The sequence below is a fragment of the Musca domestica genome, unplaced genomic scaffold (assembly GCF_030504385.1).
Source record: "Musca domestica strain aabys unplaced genomic scaffold, Musca_domestica.polishedcontigs.V.1.1 10, whole genome shotgun sequence".
NCBI classification, from domain to species: domain Eukaryota; kingdom Metazoa; phylum Arthropoda; class Insecta; order Diptera; family Muscidae; genus Musca; species Musca domestica.
Genome location: NW_026712115.1, coordinates 13398400 through 13422454, shown reverse-complemented (window position 1 = coordinate 13422454; position 24055 = coordinate 13398400). Strand labels below are relative to the sequence as shown.

The 24055-nt window shown below is 34.3% G+C and overlaps 1 protein-coding gene across 4 annotated transcripts in view; it reads right to left on the bottom strand.

The window, feature by feature from the left end:
- LOC101894668 (protein dead ringer) overlaps positions 1–24055 on the bottom strand; it is a 53254-nt gene that overhangs the window by 11786 nt on the left and 17413 nt on the right. For 3 of the 4 annotated variants that reach the window (XM_059126823.1, XM_059126817.1, XM_059126825.1), the window contains exons 2-6: positions 17824–17978; positions 17596–17752; positions 17248–17527; positions 16946–17046; positions 4161–4233 (exon numbers count right to left, since the gene is read on the bottom strand). In XM_059126823.1, the coding sequence (XP_058982806.1) occupies positions 4161–4233; positions 16946–17046; positions 17248–17527; positions 17596–17752; positions 17824–17978 (766 nt within the window). Of the gene's footprint in view, positions 1–4160; positions 4234–6333; positions 6716–16945; positions 17047–17247; positions 17528–17595; positions 17753–17823; positions 17979–24055 lie in introns of those variants that run through there. The other variant, XM_011296041.3, reaches the window with a different exon arrangement.

Below are 24055 nucleotides of genomic sequence, written 5' to 3'. Positions count from 1 at the left end.
TATATTCGATTTTGATGTGGCACACACATCAACTATTTTCTCGGAACACTAGTTTGTATCACCGAAATTACGATGGCCTCTAACAACGTATACAACACAATGCATTGATGATGTGCGGCTCTTTGTCATATCGATCGAAATGTCAAAATGACATTTTGATAGGTGAAAATAATTTTGGAGCTATGACTTGGGGCTGCACCATCAAATAATGCTCTTTCGTCTTGTTTGCTGAGACCGGTGGTCCATGTTTTCCACTTAATGTTAAATAATTTAATCTGCGACACTACGCAATAAACTATACCACAGTTCTTCTATTACGAAAATTATTTTCAAATTCATCAAATGTCATAAAAATTTCAAGATTTTAGAAATAAATGTTTGTGATGTGACACACCAACTGATGGATGCAACATTTAACGTCTGCTGCAAAACGCTGCCATGGTACGCACTTACACGACGACATATGAAACTGAATGGAACATGAAATTAGAGATCAATTTTGTAGTGGATGTAGACGAAACTGTATGTACACATGTCATTTTCTGGAAATTAGATTTTATGGTTCCTCGTTCTAAACAGCAAAAATGAAATAAAATTGAAATCTGTACAAATGATAATAAAAACTGCACACAGTTTGTCAACTAAATGTTTGCAAAGGATGAATTTTTATTTAACCGTTATGCAATGCGACAGAAAATAAATGCAATTGGTGCAAAAATCAATAAAAAATAACAACAAGTAAGTTTGTCTGATTATTTGAACAATAAAATAGCAAATTTATGAGTTTTATTGTACAAAGAGAAGTACACCTAAGTCTGTTTTTACACGGTCTTTTTGTACACGGTTTTGATATAACACGGTTTGAAAATTGAATACTTTTAATTTATTTACACGATTTTATTCCATTTAGCACGATTTGAAATTTTATGTACTTAAATTTTTTTGTCAAATTTAATTTTTGCGAAGTATGCTCATATCACAAAAAAGTATTTATGAAAGAAAAAAAGTCTGAAACCATCGATAGTATCGATAGTTTGCGAACACTAGCTTAAAGATTTAAGTGAATTCCTCTTTAGCGCGTACAAACAATTTTTACTGGTCAAAGCAAATGTGAATAGCACTATGTGCATACAATAAAATTTACTGCTCAGAGCAATTGAAACGTGTTAATATTTTGAGAACTGTTAATGCAATAAGACGTGTTTGGTAAAGAAAAAAATAAAACTTCTTGTTTTTCACTCATTTTAATAGGTTTTAGAGATTAGGAACAAATCACCCATTTTTGTATAAGATCAATGTCTTTTTTACACGGTTTTTTTTACACGGCTTCTTCTGGAACCAATCTACCGTGTAAAAACAGACTTAGGTGTAGTGCCTTTGCGAGTAATCGAATAATTAACTGTCGTGGGTGTGACAGCGACTTTATATTTTATGACGCGAAACATATTTCGGGTAATATGCAAAAAAATGAACCAGGAACCTAATAAATAAATTAGAAATCTATGATAGGCACCATGGTACAATAAGGAGGTAGAACAGCTTCGTAAAACTACAGAAATACAGCCCTGACGCTATGTCCGCTTCCTGTCAAATTTGCACGTAAGAAGTTGTTTCCATTTATTGAATATTTTTCCTCATTCTTAAAATAAGTTAAAGAGCTGGAAAGATGAATGATATGCCGGGATTTTCGATCACAAATATGATCTAAACACGTCTATCTTTCAATTCCATGGCAAAACTGGCGAATAGCTTTACGCGTCTTCCAAACATTGATTTTGAAAATTTTCTGTTCTTATTTTCAAAACAATAAATACATACATAAAATTGGCAGAAGTCGGGCACACTTAAAAAAATTGTAGTCAGCTGGTAGCTCTACCCTACCTTTTTATTGTACCATGGATAGACCCCAGACCAATACCAGAGCACCGGTATAAGCGAAATTTAGGTTATTCGATTACGACGGCTCTCAATAGTGTGGTGTCATGCGTAGGTGTTTCAAACGACAGTTTTTACTTTTTCACATTTTTGTGATCTTCCGGTATGCATTTCTGAATTGTTGGTTAGTTTTCAAATATCTGGGACATCCACGTAGTGTCGCAAAAAACCAGTTCAAAAAACCGAATATTATTATTTATTGACAAATTAAAATTCATTATCTCAAAGATCAGCAAAATTTGTTGAAATTAATACACAATCTTCTACAACTGTATCTAAAGTATGGGTATGGAACAATTAAACGATATCCATCTATAAGGTTCGTTTCAAACATATTCTCATCTTAAAACTTTCCACTCAAACCTATCAGTCATCTCCAGACAAATCGAGACGCTAGTCCCAACTAGTAGGAACTGTAAAATTACATTAAAAAGTAATGATAAAAACACTATTGGAATGTGATGTACTTTAACATGTTTATTTAATTCCAAGACGTTTTAAAGCTGTATCCGAAGCTGAAGCGAGAATACTTTCAGATATACATGAACCAATTGTACAATAAGGAGGTAAAACAGCTTCGTAAAACTAAAACAGAAATACAACTCTAGGATTAAGCCCGCATACTTTCAGAATAATTAATTATAATATGCAACAAGTCGTTTTCATTTATTTGATATTTTCTCTAATAATAAAAAATAAAACGCCTGAATTTTGTTTTGAAAATTTGATCTAACTGTTCAATCTTCCTACCTACCTCCAAATACAATTTTTTTCTTTTGGTGCCCTTGTTCTGTCAATATAAGAATTGTGTTAAAAAATGAAAAATAAACAAAACCAACTGTTGCATATTTAAAAGTCTATTTGACATTATAAGACTTCAGCACAGAGTTGAATTTTTCTAGTTTCTTTGAAGTTGAGCAATCTTTCTTATTGAGCCATGGGTACACTTAGAAAAAAATTGAAATCGTCTGGTAGCTCGAACCCAAATAAAAAATACGACTTTTTATGTGGCTTCTATAAAATTCTATTGACTTGGAGAAGAAAATAATAACAAATTTAAATAATTGAATTCCGAGTTGCGGTTCTTAATAACTTAACGAATATTTTCCACTCAGAATTTTCAAATGCCACTGTGTATTTGTACGAAGATCGTTCATTTAAATTTGATTTCAAAATGTGAATTTGACATTTAATTAACATAATTTGTGTAATTAAAACACCCACGAAGACAGAAAAACAATAAATGGAGAACGACGTTCCTGATTGTGTTTTCTTTATTTTCTGTTTATAGTCAAAGTGCCACCGTTCACAAACTGGGTGCATTTTCGGTTGGCTGTTATGTTAAACGCGCTGCCATGACAGGCAGTGGCAGTGTGTACGCTTGTGTTTTTATGACATGCCTTGTGAAGTGACGAATCGTTCAAGTGTTGATCATGTCATTAGCAATCATTGTGACGTTAATATTCTTGAGAGTTTAATGAAATCGTAAGACCGAGCCCCCTTCCTCTTCTTCCAACAGATACCATGAGCCCAATCCTGCCTGTCGCCCCAATAATGATGGTTTGATGAATTCAAATACAAGACCAAAAAAGATCTTGCGGGGTAAGAAAGCCATGCTGCATATGACCAGAGTGGTAGCAGTCATGATGTTGATGATGATGATTCGTAAATAATAAAAGTGCCCCACCACAGTCACTGTTTATTCGATGTCGTTGCGATGCAATGCAGTAGTCACTCGTGTGTCTTAATATGTGGCTGCGATGTATGGTTTTCGAATGCATTATGCGGTCCTCCTTAGATGGTTTTTGTTTATTGTACGAATGCAACAACAATAATATTTAATGTATTTATAAATAATTTTTATTGCCAGTCATAACACTCACAATAAAAGTCCAAGAAATGCTTCAGAAGACGCCATTAAATAAACAACATTAACGTTTACTCATATTGATATTTCCGTGACATCACTCCCTCTGCCTCCCTCCCATGCTGGCAATCGGTCTTTTTGACACTTTGTTGACAATTAATTAAATTAAAGATTCTCCGTCACTCAAAATGTTTTATGTATGTCGAAAAGCCCCTCAACACGGCCATTGTGTAAATCTATGCAAAGATCTGATACACAATATTACAACAACGAATGTTGGACAGACATTGAACTCAATACTCTCGTGTACACTACGATTCTATTAGTTAAAACAATATGTTTATTAGCTTTAACTTACCTCTTTTTTGCATAAACGAAAATAAATCATCAAGGAACTCTTTACGTTTTGGATCATCGCTGATTTCGTACAACTGCAAAGAAGGAATAAACAAAAAAAGAGTATTATTCGAAAGAAAATAGGTGCAATTCAAATATCGAAAAAAACAATGCATTCAAGGGAGGGCCCAAAACAAATAACATTTTGACACTACGTTAACATCCTCCATAGCCGAAAACAAAGACTTCATAAATCCCAATGTGTTTATGGGTTTGAGACAATGAATTCACAATGAATCGGCATTATCCGTCTCGATTTCCTAACAAGCTAAGCCGTCGTTGTTTATGCCGATAACAAAGATACCTATCAATCGGAGTGGCATATAATGTGTGGCGTGTGCTTCAGGTTACATTGTTTGTGCCCACAAACACCCAGGGTGGTGTTGATAATAAGATCTTGAATAGCCAATGTCATAGCATGAGATCATCGCACCCGGCACAGTATAGGACACGGAGATCTTTCATCTCGGTTGGTTGTCAGCAACGAATGTCTCTCAAAGGATAATTATGCATTCAATAACAACATTATTGTCTCTAATTAGCTGTGTGTGATATTCGCCACTGTCGGCCTGACCAGTGTGGTACGATCTCCCAGGTACAAATGGTTTATTGTGTGATAACAGCGTTTTAAGAGGGATATACAAGATTACCAGCCCAGCCACAACACTCCACACACATATTTGCATTTAAAAATTTGTATACTTTTAACACATGGTACTGATTCCTAAAAAACAATTCATGTGGCTCATTCTGTTCAACAAAATCGAAAACCTGTGCTTAGCTACTGGTCATGAAAAAGAGTTGGAATGCACGCACATCATTATGTATATTCAGATGACTATAATTTTGCAACCAGTGTTTAAGTTAAAAAAAACGTACACTCTTCAACAAAAAAACGTACAATCTTCACCAAAAAACGAAACAGAAGACAACAACGACGAAACATGGCATTGGGCTAAGACCTTTCGAAGCGCCAATAAAACGTAAAAAAGATTTTATATAAGCGTTTAATGACGTGAAAAACGAAAGTATTTAAGCAATTGTAATTGTTGTACAACTTCCATTTAATTAATTTGATATCAGGACCAGACGAAGGGAGTAAAAGCGTTCATAAAGAATTTTATCATAGTTTTCTAGTCGAGATTTAAGCCTTTCTCACTCCATGTTTAAAACAATTGTTCACTATTATTTTGAATAATACCAAACTAACAAATTAAACCATGTGCTCTGAGTATTCATTGTGTTAACGACTTAAGATGGATGGCAAATGGTTAAGAAATAATCAATATGGAGGCCTTAACGGATGAAAATAAATTAATCAAATGTAATTTTTAACCGGATCCCAGACCTGAACAAAAGAAACGTTCAGTTCTAATCTTCAGAGTGCCTTTGGGTGGAGTCATCGCATAAACGGCTAGATGTAGAATACCAATGAAGATGCGTTGGGAATTTAATTAAAAAATGAAATAAAAATGCTTCCACTGCCTTCAGGAAAAAAGTGTGTATGGGCATGTTTGACTTGATCGATCGATTGCTGGCCTGTTTGCTTGCAGCCGCCATATTTAGGGTTAAGAAGATCAATAAAACATTTGAGTGTAGTGGAACGCAAAAATATTGTGCCCATGAGGACCATCGTTAGAGCTGGATTTTTTAGGCGAATGATTGAATGCTTTCAACTCCCTCTTAATGATTTTTTAGAAAAAAATCCACAATTTTTTTAACATGTGCTTTTGTTTCCTCGCCTTAGCCCAATGTAATGGATTCGCAATGCAAGAAAATCGCTTAACATTGTTGAGGTTGTTCCGTCTAGACCACAGCATAAAACGTTATTTATTTAATGCACCTCAAAAACTGCATCTGCCGGTGTAGATGATAGCCATAAAGCCAAATGCAGTTGATGAGAAAAGTCTGGATGTGAATCCCAGTCAGATGGATACAGAATTTGGCCGCATACGCTCGCAAACATCGTTTTACTTCTGTTGGTTTTGTTTTATACATTATTTTTACTATTTACCGGCTACATATCCTGCTTTGTAGGCGGAACAGTGTGATATCAATCAAAAGTGGGTAAGCATCCATCTCATTCGAAAAATGCTCCAAAAGATGTTAATGGTTTGGATGTGCCCCTTTCTTACCTCTTGAATTTGATCCTCAGATATCAACATTTTGTTTAGGAGAGCTTATTAAGGTTTTGGAACAATGGAGTTAATATAATGTAAATCCAACAAAATATAAAAACTTCGCGCCTGGTTTTGCTTAATAACTGTGTTTTTTCTTCTCCTTCTTCTTGGTTAAATGTAAAATCACATATTTGTCCAATCACTTAAGTCAATCAATGTCTTTTATGCACCATAACACGAATTTAATTTTTTTTTAACGTTTGGCTTATTCGCATCACTTGGTGATGCTCTCAAAATATTCGTATTTTTATTTATTGTCGCGCGATTGTAGTATTATCCGCTTTTAATGGTCCAATGATGTTTCAATATCAAAGGTCTTTAATCGACTAAAAATAGAGAGACATACGCACAATCAACCAAATATCACGATGACGACGTCGACGATACTCTCAGTGCCTTCAAAGAGCAGGCACACAAACACATTCACACACACTTTAATGAGCGCACGCACTTTCCATTCGATACATAACCCACACACACACTCGCATGTTTCATTTTCTTTCTAATCGCACACACACACAATCGGACAAACTGAAAAATATTCATGTTTGACCTGAGTTTAGTTGTAGTGGTGTGAATTTATCGAATCGAAACATTATTACTTATTACTTTTTTTTAGGAATCGACGATGGTAACGGACAAACAAGCAGGGGACAAATGATATTAATGATCTTGCAACAACAACCCCTGTTGTATGATAACGACACACTAAACCTGCTTTTGAGTACAGAGTATGACATATCCCAACAACAACAGCAACAACAAAGCAAACAAAATAAAAAGAGCAGAGAGGATTATAGCGACAACAACAACAACGATTTTATGTATCAGAGATAGGGGAAAATTTAGACCAATCATAAACGAATCAAGTAATAAACGTGTTGATTGTGTGTATGTATGTTGCATATATGTGCCCACCTCTTACGTATCTAAAGGGAGTTATTGTTGTTATTGGTTTCATTTCAAAGCCACTGTTGCTACTTAACCACTCAACCAGACAAACATCGTATATTTATGTGTATTAATGTACAGCCGCTAATCTGGGTAATTCGCCGCAGAGGATCAAGAGAAATATTTAACCATAAATGTGGTAGATATGAATATTCTTGGAATATTCAAATAATAATCCCGTTTGCTCAGTCTATTTATTTTTTATTAGAGCCTACCTACTCTGACACTCTAGGTTGTTTATGTACATATGTGTGTACATAAAATGGACTCACGCACATGTTATGGATTTATGACCGTTTGCTCAGTAAATTAATTGATGTCCATATATGTATGTACCTACATATCCTCTAGGGGGTTGAAATTTTGTTACTTATTTACACACACACACAATGTTTGTTAGATGTAGATCGTCATGTATTAACATGTGTCATTTGTGCATATTTATTACGCTTTCATACGAATTCAAGTAGCAAATTGTTACCATTCCCTGGAAGTCAGTCTGTCCGCCCGCTCATCCTTGCAGTAAGTATTTGTTTTATGTTTTCAATGAGCAGAAGGAAGAAAATAATCAGCAATGATAGCAAGGAGTGGGAAATGTGTTACAAGATTTTGTCAGTAAATGACCAAGTCCGCCACTTCAACAAGATCATTTTACCCGTACAGATTATCTAGACAAACATGTGTTGGATATGCCTTGAATCGGAAAAATCTAATTTCAAAAACATATCACAATCATTCTCACTATAATGGAAAATTGAGATCATAGAAAGTTGTTATTGAAAATTCCAAAGGTTGTTGATTGAAATTCGATATCAATAACAAAACTCAGCAAACTGTAGTTCACTTTAAACGTTTTATTTATTGGGTTTCCTGCTGCTGATGATGGTTCGGCCGAAAGTTGTCGGCAATTCAAACAATATGTAAAGTTCTATGGTCATTTTGTATTGTACCTTTATCAAAAGCTTATGGTTGTCATAATGTGTTCACGTTACTGAAAATTCACCGCTCCTCAATAGAATGTTTTAAAGCTACGATTTTAAGAATTTGAATAAAATTTGAAATAAAATTATTTAAAATGTTTTGTCAAATTTTATTTATTTTTAATTTTGGCAGTTTACGTGGGTTTGCAACCAAATCGATAAGAAATTATAGTGAAATTTGAAATTTCAAAATGTCAATAGATCACTCACTATTACATATAGACTAAAGTAGTCATTTTATTCTTGCAACAATTCAGTTTTTTTATGCAACAATAGCTATATTCACATTGTTAATTTGACAAATTTGGCACAAAATTAAACATTATTTGTGGTATTTCCACTGGTTCAAAAAATGTTAAATATATTTTCATAAACTGAAAACATCTATTTTATTTGGTTCTTCAATAGGTTTAAACCGTATTTTGAATATACATGTACAAATATACGTACATTAGAATGATTACTATAATTATTAACCCCGTGAATTTAGCAGAAGAGAAAGGGTACCTTACAATTAAATATTAGCGGTACAGCCCATGGAAATTCCACGTAAATTCTTTGCTATTTTAACAAACAGACACTTTAATGCAAATGTACATTCTAAAGACCATTGAGGAAATTCCATATTTTATAGAGATAAGTAAACAAGTTAAATTTGTGTAAATTTTTGGATGTATGTATTTAAATTTATTGGCTGTTTTCGTGATTACAACGTAAATGACAAATTTTATTTTTATGACAATTTTAAATTGTAAGGAGTTGTTCAACTCGCCCAAAAAACATTACACCAAGTTAAATTTGTGTAAATTTTTGGATGTATGTATTTAGATTTATTGGCTGTTTTCGTGATTACAACGTAAATGACAAATTTTATTTTTATGACAATTTTAAATTGTAAGGAGTTGTTCAACTCGTCCAAAAAACATTACACCAAAACCTTTTTCTAAATTTGTACATATACATTCACTAATGCGTGGAAATTTATCGAACAAAAGTTGAATACCCGTAAGACGCATAACCGTGCTCGCTACAGCCCACAAAATGTTCGCGGAATTTAAATCTATCCACCATTTCTGAATTCTACTCAGTCTAATGCAAGTGTTCACCAAAATGTATTGAATTTTAAATCATTTGAATCTATATATTGAACAATATAATTAAGGGGAAACATAATGTATGTACACATATATGTACCGTGTGAGGATGTGTTGTATATGTGGAATGGGGATTCAAAACTGGAATACTTGCGCACATAATTACTCTGAGGCAACAAAGAAATGAATAAAATATAACAATTGACATTGATTAATGAAAGTCAAAATCTAAAAATAACTACGAAAACAGAAGAACAATGCATATTTCAATGGGCGGCGATGACTAAATGGATGACTCTTTCATAGTTCTCTCCCTTTGCAAGATTAAATATGAAATTTTCAATTCAATTTTACTAAACTTCAAAAAAATCAACTAAAAATAAGTAACACGACAGATCCAGGGACAGACATCGAACCAATGCACAGTGGTCCCACTTGCATATGACATGAAACTTGAAAAATATATATTCACTGTAGGTCCACGTCTAGATATAGGCCACATATAGGGGTGCCTTGTCTATTTAAGAAACTTTGTATATCTATGCCTTTTTAAATTGTCATTTATTTCCTAGGAAAGTACCGTTTTAATTTTTGATAACAATAGTGATGGGTACGCTCATTTTCAAATACAGATAATCGTGCTTTTACAGGCGGGAAAAGCAATTTACAAAGAATTTACTTTCAAGGAAGATATAAAACGAGCTATTATTATAGTTTTTTGTGCAGTTACGTTTCCAATTTTGTATAATTTCACTCAGGAACTATTTTACGTTGTTAAGGCACTGCATTCAAATCACAACTTCTTCGATTCAGCTTTGTTGAAAAATTAATACTGGATATAGAAAATTTATTGCATTTAGAGAGAATTTATTTATTCACTGTGCAATGCCGTCAAAAACAATGGAAATATGCGCTGTCTCAAACATATAACAGTGCACAAGTGAAAAAAGCGATGTAACAACAAACAGAAAAATATGAAAGAAAGATGTATGAATGTATGTATGCGTGTATCTCATCCAGGACCCAGCCCTTTGCATATAGAATTTGCAGAGCCATTGAACGACGATTTCAAGATGTACGTGTATTTGTTTTGCCTGTCCCCGCCGCTGTGATTGCCGTATGCGAATTTTTAATTTGCAATGTGCCAAAATAAATAATAATGCAGAAATGAGACTCATATTACTTTTGTGCAATTACAGAGTGAGATGAAAAAACTGCAACCAACTTCAGACTGCTGTCATTACTAAGCCACTCGTCCGACAGCTGTTTAAAAATATTCCAGTGACAGCTCATTATATTGTTTACAAGCGTACAAAAGCATTTTGGTGAGAATTTTTCAAAAAAAAAGTTATTCGTCACCTCAAGCAAGCGCTTCGCCGGGAATGGGCCAAAATACCGCAGAGCAACATTCGAGCAGCGTGTGACGGTAGTATTGGCCGGGTCAAAGGTGACCAGTTCGAACAAATCTAAACTTATTCTAAAAGTTGATGCTATTTCCGACATTTTTTGCTTTTATTCAATAAAATTTAAAAAAATTTGAAAATTATGGAGTTTGACTTTGTTGCAGTTTTTTTTATCTCATATGAATTCATGGCATATTTTTTAGAAAATGCTTAGGCACAAGGGACGTATGCAGGTTTATATGATTGAGGGAAGGAATAAGTTTCCTATATTGCACTATTTTTTAACATTAAAAATTGATCTTTTCAAAAAAAATCGATAGTAACTCGAACTTCGGAAAATTAAGTTTACACTCTTTTATATGTGGACCAAGTCGGAAAGTGCATTACCACGAGGTTTATAGGATGCCAAATATTCTTAATACCTTACATGATTTTTTTTTTATTTTTTATGTATAAAAATTGTTTAAATCTAGCGGACATTACAAAAAGCCTCCAAAAACCTCATTTGTGTATTTTATTGATTGATAAATCAAAATGTCTAATTAAAATCGATTCGGTTTAAAAAGATGGCTATAACTGGATATTTTAATTTGTCAATGCATCGCCATACTATGGTATTTTGAACCAAATTTCCAACCAATCTAGTTTGGTAATTTCCCGTTTCGGTATGAGATAAACTAAAAACTGATTTATAACACTGCGAGATAACTTCAGGCTCTCCCGATTGAGCGTGACAGAAGTGTCCAGGAAAATTAATTAATAAAAATGTTTCAATAAAACACTACATTGATGAAATTTTAAATTGTGGAAAATGGTTTAGGAGAGTATGATATGCTTATGAAAATACTTTTATTTTTTAAGAAATAACAAATCATATTAGAATATTATGCACAATGGAGCACATCCATCGTATTTTGGCGCAACCAGAAAAATGAGTTGACGCTCAAATTGATTTCAAACACAAAATAGAGAGACAAAAGACAAATTTCAAGTCATGCGTTCCCGTGCACAGGAAATGTCATCATTAATTAATTTAAAGTAGTTTTAGTTTTGATTGATAAGTTATTTGTTTTAAAAAAGCAACCACGGACACAAAGAAAAATTATAAAAAAATAACCAGAAAAATCAAACTAAGATGAGCATGGAAAAAGTGCTTCAAAATTTTCCCAGCGTTCAAATGGGTTATTTCCCCCATCCCCCTATAACAACGATGCTAAATGACTTTAGGCTCTATTCGAACATAATTAAGTTTATTTTTAATATTTGGAGCACTCGTTCGTGTGAATAATAAACATCCATGACATTAGACTACGAACGAGTCAGTCACTCATACCAAATACCAAGTGTATGTACACACATACATATACATACATATGAGTAAATATTAAAAGATGAAATACGAATAATTAATTATGCGGTAACGCCTTCAAAAATAATTTGTTTGTGATCGACGTACAATATGTTTTGTCAATGTATTCGTTGTATATGTGAACATGCACACATACAGACATATTTTATTTTTTGACCAACCGGTCCGGTCTCTATTGAAAAGAGCCGAGTGTATATAATAATTAAGTTGAGAGACTTATACAGTCCTTTTGGATTATTATTTTTTTCAGTATTCATTAGACTGTGGGTAGCCTCTACTTTGTACTTTGTAAACTACTTCAAAAATATCACCCCTTATTTCTTAAAAACAGTAATACACATTTTAAGATTATTTAAAATACCAACCGCTTTTGTTCAAAGTAAACAATTTCAAAAGTGTGTAGTATGATTCTTCTCTAATATTTTTTGTTATTACCGATAAAAATCGGGAACTTTCATGCAAAAGTTGAATAAAAAGTTGTTAACTTTTGTTATTTAAATCAGTAAGTCTTTGCGACTTCTTCTTTTATCGAAATAACAATTTAATAAGCAGTAAGTTTGGCCGGGCCGAACTTTTAATACCCTCCACCATTTGGAACGAATTTGGAAATTTTCAAAAAATAAAATCCTTAAAAAATTCTGTTAAAATTTTAATAATACCGAATATAGCCGTTATATTGGAGTCTATACGACGTGGACCTACATAGGCATTGTTTGTCATAAGCCATTACCATATTCAAATTCGAAACTTGAAGTAAACGGTGAATAATGTAGCTAAAATTATCGAAATATCGTATATAGGGAGGTACCGTTATATGGGGTCTATACGATGACGTGGACCTGCACAGAAAATTTTCTGTCTTCGGCTGTAGTATCGGACACGGACAAGAATATATACTTTGTCGGGTCTGACATGAGTATTTCGAGGAGTTACAAACGGAATGATAAAGTTAATATACCCTCCATAGTATGGTGGAGGGTATAAAAAGCAATTGGACTTTTTTGTGATCCATAATTGTCATTAACTAGTTACAGAATCGCACAATTGATCTAATGAAATCTGAATAGTTCCTTTATGCTATGTATTTTCATTAATTATTAAGTTTTGCTGACTGATTTATCCTTCAGCCTATGACCGATGTGTAAAATGTCGTGTAAAATGTGTTTTTTTGCTTTGTGAGTTTTATGGCTGAAACACGTTAATAAGTTTCCCAGATGAAGTGAACCAATGTAGCCCATCTTCGGATGTAGACCAGACAGACAGTTGACCGAACTTGGATTCAGACTACTTTGACAAAAATATGCTAGATTCACGAATGTTCAAAAATTTGAGCTTTTGTAGGGACATTGAAATGACCTTCGGAAATTGCATTTTGTGATATCTATTATATTTAACAACTTCAGTAAATCTGGTTAATATTAAGGTTAATGTTATTCTGTGGAAATACAGTGCCTTGACATGAGTCTCATGGTTATAACTCCAATATGATTTAATCAGTTTAGTCCGCCACCGTAAATTTTTCTCGCAAATTATGTTCACAGAGTACTCTAAAATACCCTCCACCATACATAGTATGGAGGGTATATTAAGTTCGTCATTCCGATTGTAACTCATCGAAATAATCATTTTAGACCCAACAAAGTATATAAATTCTTGACCAGCGTAAAATTCTAAGACGATTTAGCCCTGTCCGACCGTCTGTTGTAATCACGCTACAGGCTAAACGAATTAAGATAGAAAGCTAAAATTTTGCCCAGATCTCTCTTTTGTCTGCAGGCATGTCAAGTTCGAAGATGGGCTATATCGGTCCACGATATCATATAGCCCCCATATAAAGGTACCCCCGATATCCGGTATTTTGATGATTTTAGCCACATTTTTTAATGGAATTGTATGAAAATCCACACAAGCAGTTCTCTAAGAGCAATTTATCTCTTGGCAGAGAATTATCTACATAGGTCCACGATATCGTATAGCCCCCAAAAATAACGATACCTCCCGATATTCGGTATTTTACTCCCTGAAAGAGAATTTTCTATATAGGTCCACGATATCGTATATCCCCCATATAACGGTATCCCCCGATATTCGGTATTTTGATGATTTTTGCCACATTTTTCAATGTAATTGTCTGAAATTCTACACAAGGAGTTCTTTGTGAGTACTTTATACCTTTGGGGAGAATTATTTTTGTAGGTCCACGATATCGTGTAGCTCCCATATAACGGTACCCCCGATATTCTGTATTTTGATGATTTTAGCCACACTTTCTAATAGAATAGCCCGAAAATCCACACGAGGAGTTATTTGTGAGCACTTTACCCCCTGAAAGAGAATTGTCTATATAGGTCCACGATATCGTATATCCCCCGTATAACAGTACCCCCCGATATTCGGTATTTCGATGATTTAAACCGCAGTTTTCGAAGGAATTGTCTAAAATTCTACACAAGGGGTTACTTGTGAGCACTTTACCCCTTGAAAGGGAATTGTCTATATAGGTCCAAAATATCTTATAAACCCCATATAACGGTATCTCCCGATAATCGCGATTTTGATGATTTTAGCCACATTTTCCAATGGAATAGTCTGAAAATCCGCACAACGAGTTCCTTGTGAGCACTTTATTCATTGAAAGAGACTTATCTACATAAGTCCACGATATCATATATTCCACATATAACAGTACCCCCCGATATTCGGTATTTTGATGATTTTAGCCACATTTTTCAACGGAATTGTCTGAAATTCTACACAAGGGGTTCTTTGTGAACACTTTACCCCTGACAGAGATTTTAACAGAATAATGAAAATGTCCTGATTCGTTCCAAATGGTGGAGGGTATTCAAAGTTCGGCCCTGAACTTACTGCTTTTTTACTTGTTTATATATTTTTAAATATCACAATCACTTCTGGCACTTTTTACAGAAAATGTCAACAATTTTTACTAAATCTTGGAAATATAATAACGTAATATTCGCCAGCGACGCTTTTCAAAGTAAACTTCATAATTCATGTTCTAATTTTCGCCTCTTTATTTAACTTACAGCCTGTTTTTGTAACAAAAAAGTTACTTTCGAATCGTAGTATGGGTTTTCATAAAAATTGTAAGAATTATTTTGTTATTTTTTTATATAATTTAATTAAGAGTTGTGCTGATTGTGCCAACCCCAATAAATAATAATAAAATAGAAACATATTGAGTAAATATTTAAAGAATATGGTCCTACAATATCCGCTAACAAAAAGATTTTTTTCAACCAGCCAATTTCTGTTCAAACCAATGGGTCTTCTCTTATCGTTTGTTATTCTGACAGTTTCGTTACAAAAACCAAAAATACAAGGGGAAAAAAGGTTTATTGTGTTTTTCACTCACAGAAAAAAACATGCACTACAAAAACCTAAAATATATTTTCTTTCGCCAAAAATTCCAATCGAAAGGAAAACTACTGTTACAAAAAATATGAATTGTACACATGCTTGACATCTTACAAGGGAACTTACTAATTTTACTTTCTTTATTTTACATCCAGGGCCTCAATTCTTGTTCTATGAAAGTGAAATGAAAACTTTTATAGAGGAAAGAAATGTCAAATGAGAAATATTATAAAGGAAATATTTTTCATTTCATATTTTCATAGAACAAGAATCCAGCCCCAGGACACATAGTTCACATAAATGGATACATTTTTATGTACTGTCTCTTTTACATCAGTGGTTTAAATGTATTTCGTTATATTTCGTTATTTTACAACATTTTTTGACATTTTCAAATGATCTCAATTACTTTTCCTTTGATATCATGCCGCCGTATAAAGGAGTACTGTTATATTCTTGGTATTGTGAATTTTGTTGAATACTAATTGAATGTAAATAAAGATTCTCCGAATTATTTATAGTCGACGAAGACATTTATATCTGTTTAAAAATTAACTCACAACCTTAAAAATGCAACAGTGCAACAATTAACGAAGTCTATTTAATTGCACATCAGCTACATAAACCGTTATATTATCCTTGATTTGAAATAATTTATTTCCTACCGACAAGTGTTGCAATAAACGAAACCGATTTGCCTCGCTTGGTCTTCGATGTCTTTCACATAGGCTGAATGGCTGACTTTTTGTATGCGCAAGCTGCTGTGGTTCACACCATTTATGCGTAATTTTATATGCGGAAAATTGGAGAGCGTAATTGTGTTTGTAACAACAATTTGTATCTCGAATGAGAACGATAATAGTTGCAATAGTCCTCTAATGATTAGGGAAAAGCAATTGGAAACTTAATTAAAACAGGTGAAGAAATTTTTGGGAAATAACCTCAAATTACTTGGCCAGCAAATATTCGTAGAAATGTTAAGAGCCAACAAAAAGTATCTGAAAGAAAATTTTCATAGACAACAATTTTTCTTTTACTAAATCGAATCGTATTCAACCCCTTTATGCCAACTTGCAACGTGGATGCAAATAGCTGTGTGTGTTTCATTTATCACGCTATTAATGACAAACAGACGGCACATTTAGATGTTACAGATTGTGAAGCTGCTGGTCAAGGAATCCTAATGAGCGTGTTTCCATCTTTGGCGTGGCATTACTGTCTTCAATAATCAAAGAAAATTTGACAATATTTCCGGTTTTCTTTTTCAAAAAAAAAAAAAAGAAAAAAAATTGACATATTTTAAGGAAAATAATGCTAATGATGATGCTGGCTGATGACAAACACCGCACAATTATGGAGGAATAAGAAGCTAACCGCATGAACTTCACTTACCTGGCGGACTTGTTTATACTGCTCCTCAAAACTCCATCCGTTGTTCTGCTGCGATGAATTTGAAGTTTCACTGGATGTTGACGAATTCGAGGCTGGATTTCCTATATGAAAGGACACAAGAAAGCAAATACAAATATTCTGTTAATGAGAAGAAAAAATAATTAAACACTACAACGGGGCGTCTTAAACGAGTTAGAAGCTTTGGAGAATTTGTTTATGCTTTTGATTGAAAATTTCGTTGGGATTCGAATGATTTATTAGTCATTGAAGATGTGTGTGTGTGTGTTTGGTGTGTTACTTACCGTCTTTTGGATTCGGCACCGTAGGTGAGGTAAACGAAAAGTTGGAACTGTTATTGTGGTTTCCATTAGGCAAGCATCCGCCTGCAGCAGGCGTTGAAGCTGTCGGTGTACTTGCACTCAAGTGCGAGTTTAGGTTATTGTTAGCCTGTGCCGCCAACGTCTGGGCGGCATGCGTAAAGGAAGCCATTGTTGTGGGTGGCAAAGAAAACGCCGAATTAATTGGCGAGGACAACACATTTGCTCCAAAAGCTGCCGCATGTGCAGCAGCATATTCCTGATCCTAATGTGCGGGGAAGAGGAAATATTTACCGATTTCTTAAATCTTTAAACACCACCTTCAGTTCTTACCATCAAGCCCACTTTCATGTCACGCACTTGCATTTTTAGCTTTTCCAATACATCGTTGTGCTGCAGACTGGGTATTCCATGCAAACCACCCATACCCATAAAATTGTTGAGAGCGTTCAGAGGATGATTTGCTGGAAACTGATGATGGTGGTGCTGGCTGTGGAAGTGAATAAAAAAATTTCGACGGTCACAAAAATCAACAACAGAGCTCTCTTAAAAAACACAAACCTCATTTGCATATCGCCGGTGTGTTCATGACCACTGATGTCAGCACCGCCATTGCTAGTCATGGACGCATTTAGGCGAGATCGAACTCTTGTCATGTGGTCTCCTTCATCGGAATCGCAATCGCGCAGTTCATCATCCGAGTGGAGTTCATGCGACTGTAACAAGCAAGAAACAAATAGAGAAATGGTTTCAATCACAACTGCAATGACAATTGTACAAAAAAAAAACGCGATGCAAATGCAAAGCAAAGCAAAATGAGCAGTATTTGTTAAGCAACACTATGCCACACTCCATGCGAGATCATGCGTTTCGCCGATATTCCGATGTTTGGCATATGTATGTGAATAGCTTTGGTTTTAGCTGAGATAAAGTATTGATATTGAATAACAACAAACAGGCTCATAGCCAGCTAAAACCCGTACAACACGACACTAGTAGGCTCTGTCATATATGCTCCCTTCATCGTCCAGCTACACAGCTGCTGACTCAAAAATTAAATACATATGTACATAAACATGTACGAGTGCATGGTATTTGCAGAAGTTGTAAGTTTTGAAATTATTTACTGTTATGTGTCACATTGGGAGCAAAACGTGCTTATTGCTGAAATTGATTTGGTGGCAAATCCAAGTGTGCGACCACAATTACTAATAAAATTACTTAAACATTTATGTCATGCCATGTTGATCCATCCAAACGCGCTTGTTCAGAACATTCGAATATCAGTCAATAGATCTCCTATAGAGCAGGGCAAATTCTTGATACTATCAACATCTACTAAAGGTGCTGAGTCTGCAGTTAACACATGACGAAATGTTTGTCTGTTATGGATCGAAATAAACGCAATTTCCGCTATATCGACTCTAACGCCCGTTGCTCTTAATGTTGATAACGAGAACGTGTTCACAACATCATTTCCTGGCCGTTGAACTTTTTTGGCAGTTCCTATAGTTTGAACAAAACAGACTGCTGGCTCGTTCGGTTAGCTTTGCGGTCTGAAAAGCTATCCATTCATTCATTCATTAAATCGATCAAATAGATGATCGATTGATCGCTTACAAATGTCGATGCCGATATTTGTGAATGGTGTTGTCGTTTTCATAGCCCAATTGATTCAGTATTTGCTGCGAAATGTTCGCCCATTTGCCATTTCATTCATCCATCCATCCATCCATCTCTCCATTCATTTTGACTTAAGTATGAATGAAACTATGATAAATGATTCCATCGAACCATATTTCTTAGATTTCGGTATACTTTTTCTCAAACTCAATCCAAAATTGTGATTGCCTTAAAAACATACACATGTGCACGTACATACAGACAGACAGCTTTGACTCTGATGATATTTATTTTCTCCGGGGCATGTGAATGCTTTTGATTTAAATGAAGACTACACCATTAAAAAAAAACATGTTTTGACCCGTGGTCGTTTATAACAACCCAAGTATATCGCTGCGAACAATTTAACCAATCGCCATAATTTTTAGGAATGTTTTAAAAGGTCTCAACACACATATACGTCCATTCCGTGAGCGCTTGTATCTTATAAATTCAGCTTAAATATTTAATTATGATGAACGTGTTTTTATTATGCTAAATTAATGAATGCACGGTTCGATGTTTGGATTCAGATATTTTCCAATTAGAATCGATGCTAGCTGTAGCCAATAACGGGCCCAAGCATTTACCATTAGCGACTGCCGTTCACTGTATTTAACTAACGATTTGTCAAAGATTCATATGGATTGCTGCTTTTCGTCGTATTCTTGGTCGAGTAAAGGAAGCCAAACAATATTACATCGGTTTGATTGCATTTTTTAACAATAAGAGTGCAATGAAATTTCTTAGTAACAGGCAATAGGGACAAGACAGGATAGAGGACAACTATTAAGGGAAAAGAAGGAGCAGGTTCATTGTCAACATGCTCCAATAAAATAAAGGTAACCCCATTTCAAATTAGCATTCCCAGCTCTGCATTTTTTTGTAATTTACCTTGTCAAATTTCAATGCATAAAAAACAGTTCCATCTCTGATTTTTGACAATGAGATGTTGCCAAATGCATATATTTGAGAAAATTGTAAACATATGATTACATTACTTTACCTTCTTAGTTCTTCCCCATGGTTCTACCCATGGAAGAACTAAGAAGGTAAAGTCATGTGACTATATGTTTATAATTTTTTTCAAATTTACACATTTGACAACAGCTCATTGTCAAAATCCATATACATAAATCCATTGTATACACACAAAATCAGAGATGGGGACTGTTTTTTATGCATTGATATTTGACAAGGTAAATTACAGAAAAGGCAGAGCTGGGAATGCTAATTTCAAATGAGGTTACCTTTATTTCATTGTACCATAGTTCTACCATGGTAGTCAGATAGGTACCAGCATCTTCGGAGTAAGTAATTGAAGTTACTGATATTATAATATTCGGTGGTTTCACAAACTCAACAAAAAGGCTTTCATTTTGCAAGTATGCATAGACCAGATTTCATGGTCCCCTATTGAGGCGAGTAGGACAGACAAGATCCGTCCCCAAAAGGCTATCTTCTCCATGGCCATAATTTCGGTATTGAAGCACGCAGCGGTTCTTGTTACATAGCTCTTTAAGCATGAACAACTGACCTGAAATCCGGTCCGCCAAAGTTACAAAGTGGTTGTTATAATCATAAAACAATCAACAAATGCGGATGACACGGATGAGATGATCATATACAATATTTTTGCACCTTTCATTAAAGTTGCATTTGTAGAATTTGTTAATACAGATTGATTTTTGAAATAGTTTTTGATTTTGAATATGAACAAATTGCTTAGATTTGTTCGTTGGACAGTTAGGTAAATGTGACTAAAATCATAGAAATTCAAAATAAGAGGAGGTACTGTTATATGGAGGAAATGGAAAAACGTGGACCTATGTAAACAGTTATATGCCACAGTGGTTAGTATATATTGCGAAAAACAAATATCAAATTTGAAACACTTCCGATGAAAAATGTGGCTAAAAAACCCGAATATTCGATTGTGCTGATGTATGGGTGATACAGGAAAACGTGAAACTAAATAGAAAATGTTATACTGCAGAATGTAGAACCCACTACAAATTTTAAATATCAAATTTTAAACGAATCCATTAAAACATGTAGCTTATATCATGAGAATACCTAATATCGGGAGGTACCGATATAGGGGGCTACAGCTAAAAGAGGAACTATATAAGCAGTTACTTTCCATAGTGGTTATCTATTGTAAACATGAAATGCCCAAGTTGAAAATACACAATATCGGGAGATACCTTAATATGAGGGCTGTAGAAGTATGTAGACAATGTTCTGCCTTCTTTTGTAGAAACCACTACAAACTCTAAATCGTCACAATACCGAATATTTGTGCGGTGCAGTTATATGGGGGTTATACGATAACGTGAACCGAGATTTAAGAAGTCGTGAACTTTCATGAGACTGTCGCCTAATAGTTCTTTACCTTTAGATATTGGGGACACACGTTACAGTTTTTGTGATTGTTCTGTGCTTCAGAAATAATGCCGTACATTTTATTCTTGTTTTTGTTGCAAATTTCATATCGTTATTTAAAAAAAACCTATAATATTTAATAATTCATTAAAAAACTCATTAAGTAAACTCGTCAGCATTTTTATCAAAAGTATATAACTTCAGTTCTACCTATAATTATATCTGTATTGTATATATGTTTAAGTGCAATAAACCTTGCAAGAGTAATTACAATATAATGTCATTCTGGCTGTTTAACGTCTATTACTGTCATACATTTGAAATGCTATGCAATCTACAAAATTTTACAGACACACACGCGCGCAAACTGCGTTCGACCTGCACTTTTTTAACAGCACGATACACCAGCCTGAATTTCTCAAATCAAGAGATAGTACTGTAGCTAACCGACATATGAATACTTGTTAGGAATATTTGTGCGGTACGGTACGCCTGCCCTGATAAAGCAATTCGTTTTGAACAATGGTGGCAGCCACTATAAGTGGTTGGGCTTGATTGGCACAGTGGCAAATATGAAAAAGAAGTGTGTGTTTTCTTCGCGCTTACCACTGCGCTACCTGCAACTTACATAGTAAGAGTGCAGAACAACTGTCAATCTTTAAAATATATACATACCTACATTAAACCCGCACCGTTGTCTTTACCTAATTGCATGTACGCCATTGCACACATATCACTTCCAACCTGCCCGCCAACAAACCCATGTAGAAAAATACTTTATGGCTCATATACATGTGTTGCTACAAATGTAGTTGTGTCGAACAACTTGCTACGTGTTTACGAAATGTTTGATAAAATTTCAATTAAAATTTTCCATTACTGGAATATAATTTGTCGTTATTGTTATGCATTTCTAGCAGAGCCATAAACAAGAAGCAAATACAATAGAGGTTCCGACGACAGGAAAGTCGTTGGTGACAATGAAATTATCTATTTAGCTTCTATGCATAGAATTTATCGGGGACATATAGATTTATTATTGCCTCTAAAAGTGGTTTAAAAATATAATTACTTTACATTTTTTGAAGGCAGTGATACGAACTGATTTTCGTTTTACAAATTTCCCATTAGACAATGTTAAATATTGGACACGGAATACATTTTGTTATAAACTCTAAGGACGGGAGTCAAGCCTAACTCACTTTGAATGAAATCCTTGCAATGTATACGAGAATAATATGGATAATATCTATGCACATATTTAGCTCATTGTCTCCCAAAGTGTCATATTCATAAAAAATGTTTTCTTGTTTTGACATTAGAAGGAAAAAATGTTTCGTTTAATGTACGAAATATGGCAAATCGTATAATATTTCAAAATTTTATATTTTGCATAGAGTTTTAACCATGGTTAAGGTCATATGTTTAAGAAGGTAAGGTCATATGTTTACAATTTGTTTCAAAATTATTCATTTGACAACATCTCATTGTCAAAACGTGTATTCATAAATCCATTGTACATACACAAATCAGAGATGGGAACATCTTTTCTATGCAGTGAAATTTGACAAGGTAAATTACAGAAAATGCAAAAGATGGGAATGCTTATTTGAAATGACCATATAACCATAACCATATAAATTAAACAAAGAGTTTTCAAGTTATCTGCAAGCAATTTTGACTCAATTTAAATAAAACAAGTAAAAAAGCAGAAAAACTCGGCCGGGCCGAATTTCCACCTCCACCATTTGGAAGGAAAACTGTTATATGGAGACTATACGAAGACGTGAACCTGCTTACGATTTTTTTTGTCGTATGCTGTATTACCCATTACGAACTTCAATTACCAAATTTCAAACAAGTCCGGTAAATAATGACGCTAAAATCATTAAAATACCGAATATCAGGATGTACCGTTATATGGGGATGTACGAAAAAGTGAACATATACGATTTTTTTTTTGTCATAGGCTGTACTAAAGCGAACTTTAAATACGAAATTTGTTAAAATTCCGGTGAATAATGTCGCACAAATCATAAAAATATCTAGTATTGGGAGGTACCGTCATATGGGGGCTATACGAAGACGTGGACCTGCATACGACATATTTGCCATAGGTTGAAGTGTCCATTAAGATCTTCTAGAACGTAATTTGAAACGATTCCGGAGAATAATGTTGCTAAAATCATCAAAATACCGAAAATCGTGAGGTACGGTTATATGGGGGCTACACGAAAATGTGGACCGACATGGTCCATTTACAAACTTAATCTGCATGGTGGAAAGTATGCATGTATGCAAAATTTTAGCCATCTAAATCAATTCGCCCGAAAGATAGCGTGATTACAAAAGACGGACAGACAAGCAGACAGACCGACAGACGGACACCGCTAGATCGACATAGAATTCTACGCTGATTCAAAATATATATATACTTTGTAGTGTCTATTATGAATATTTCGAGGAGTTACAAACGGAATTACAAAGCTAATATACCCTCCATAGAATGATGGAGGGTATAAATAATATACCCTCCATAGAATGGTGGAGGAAAAATGGATTGTAATCTTTCACCGCTAACCTCTCCAGTTGTTCCAACTTTTATCTTTTTAGCAAACCTTTGCCACAAACCGTTGTTTTCGTAACTAAAAAGCAACCAAAACTCAAACGTAAAATTACGAGAAAACTAACAAAAATTGCGGTTGATTGAGCACTTTGATTTTAAGTTTAAGTTAAGTTACCGCCA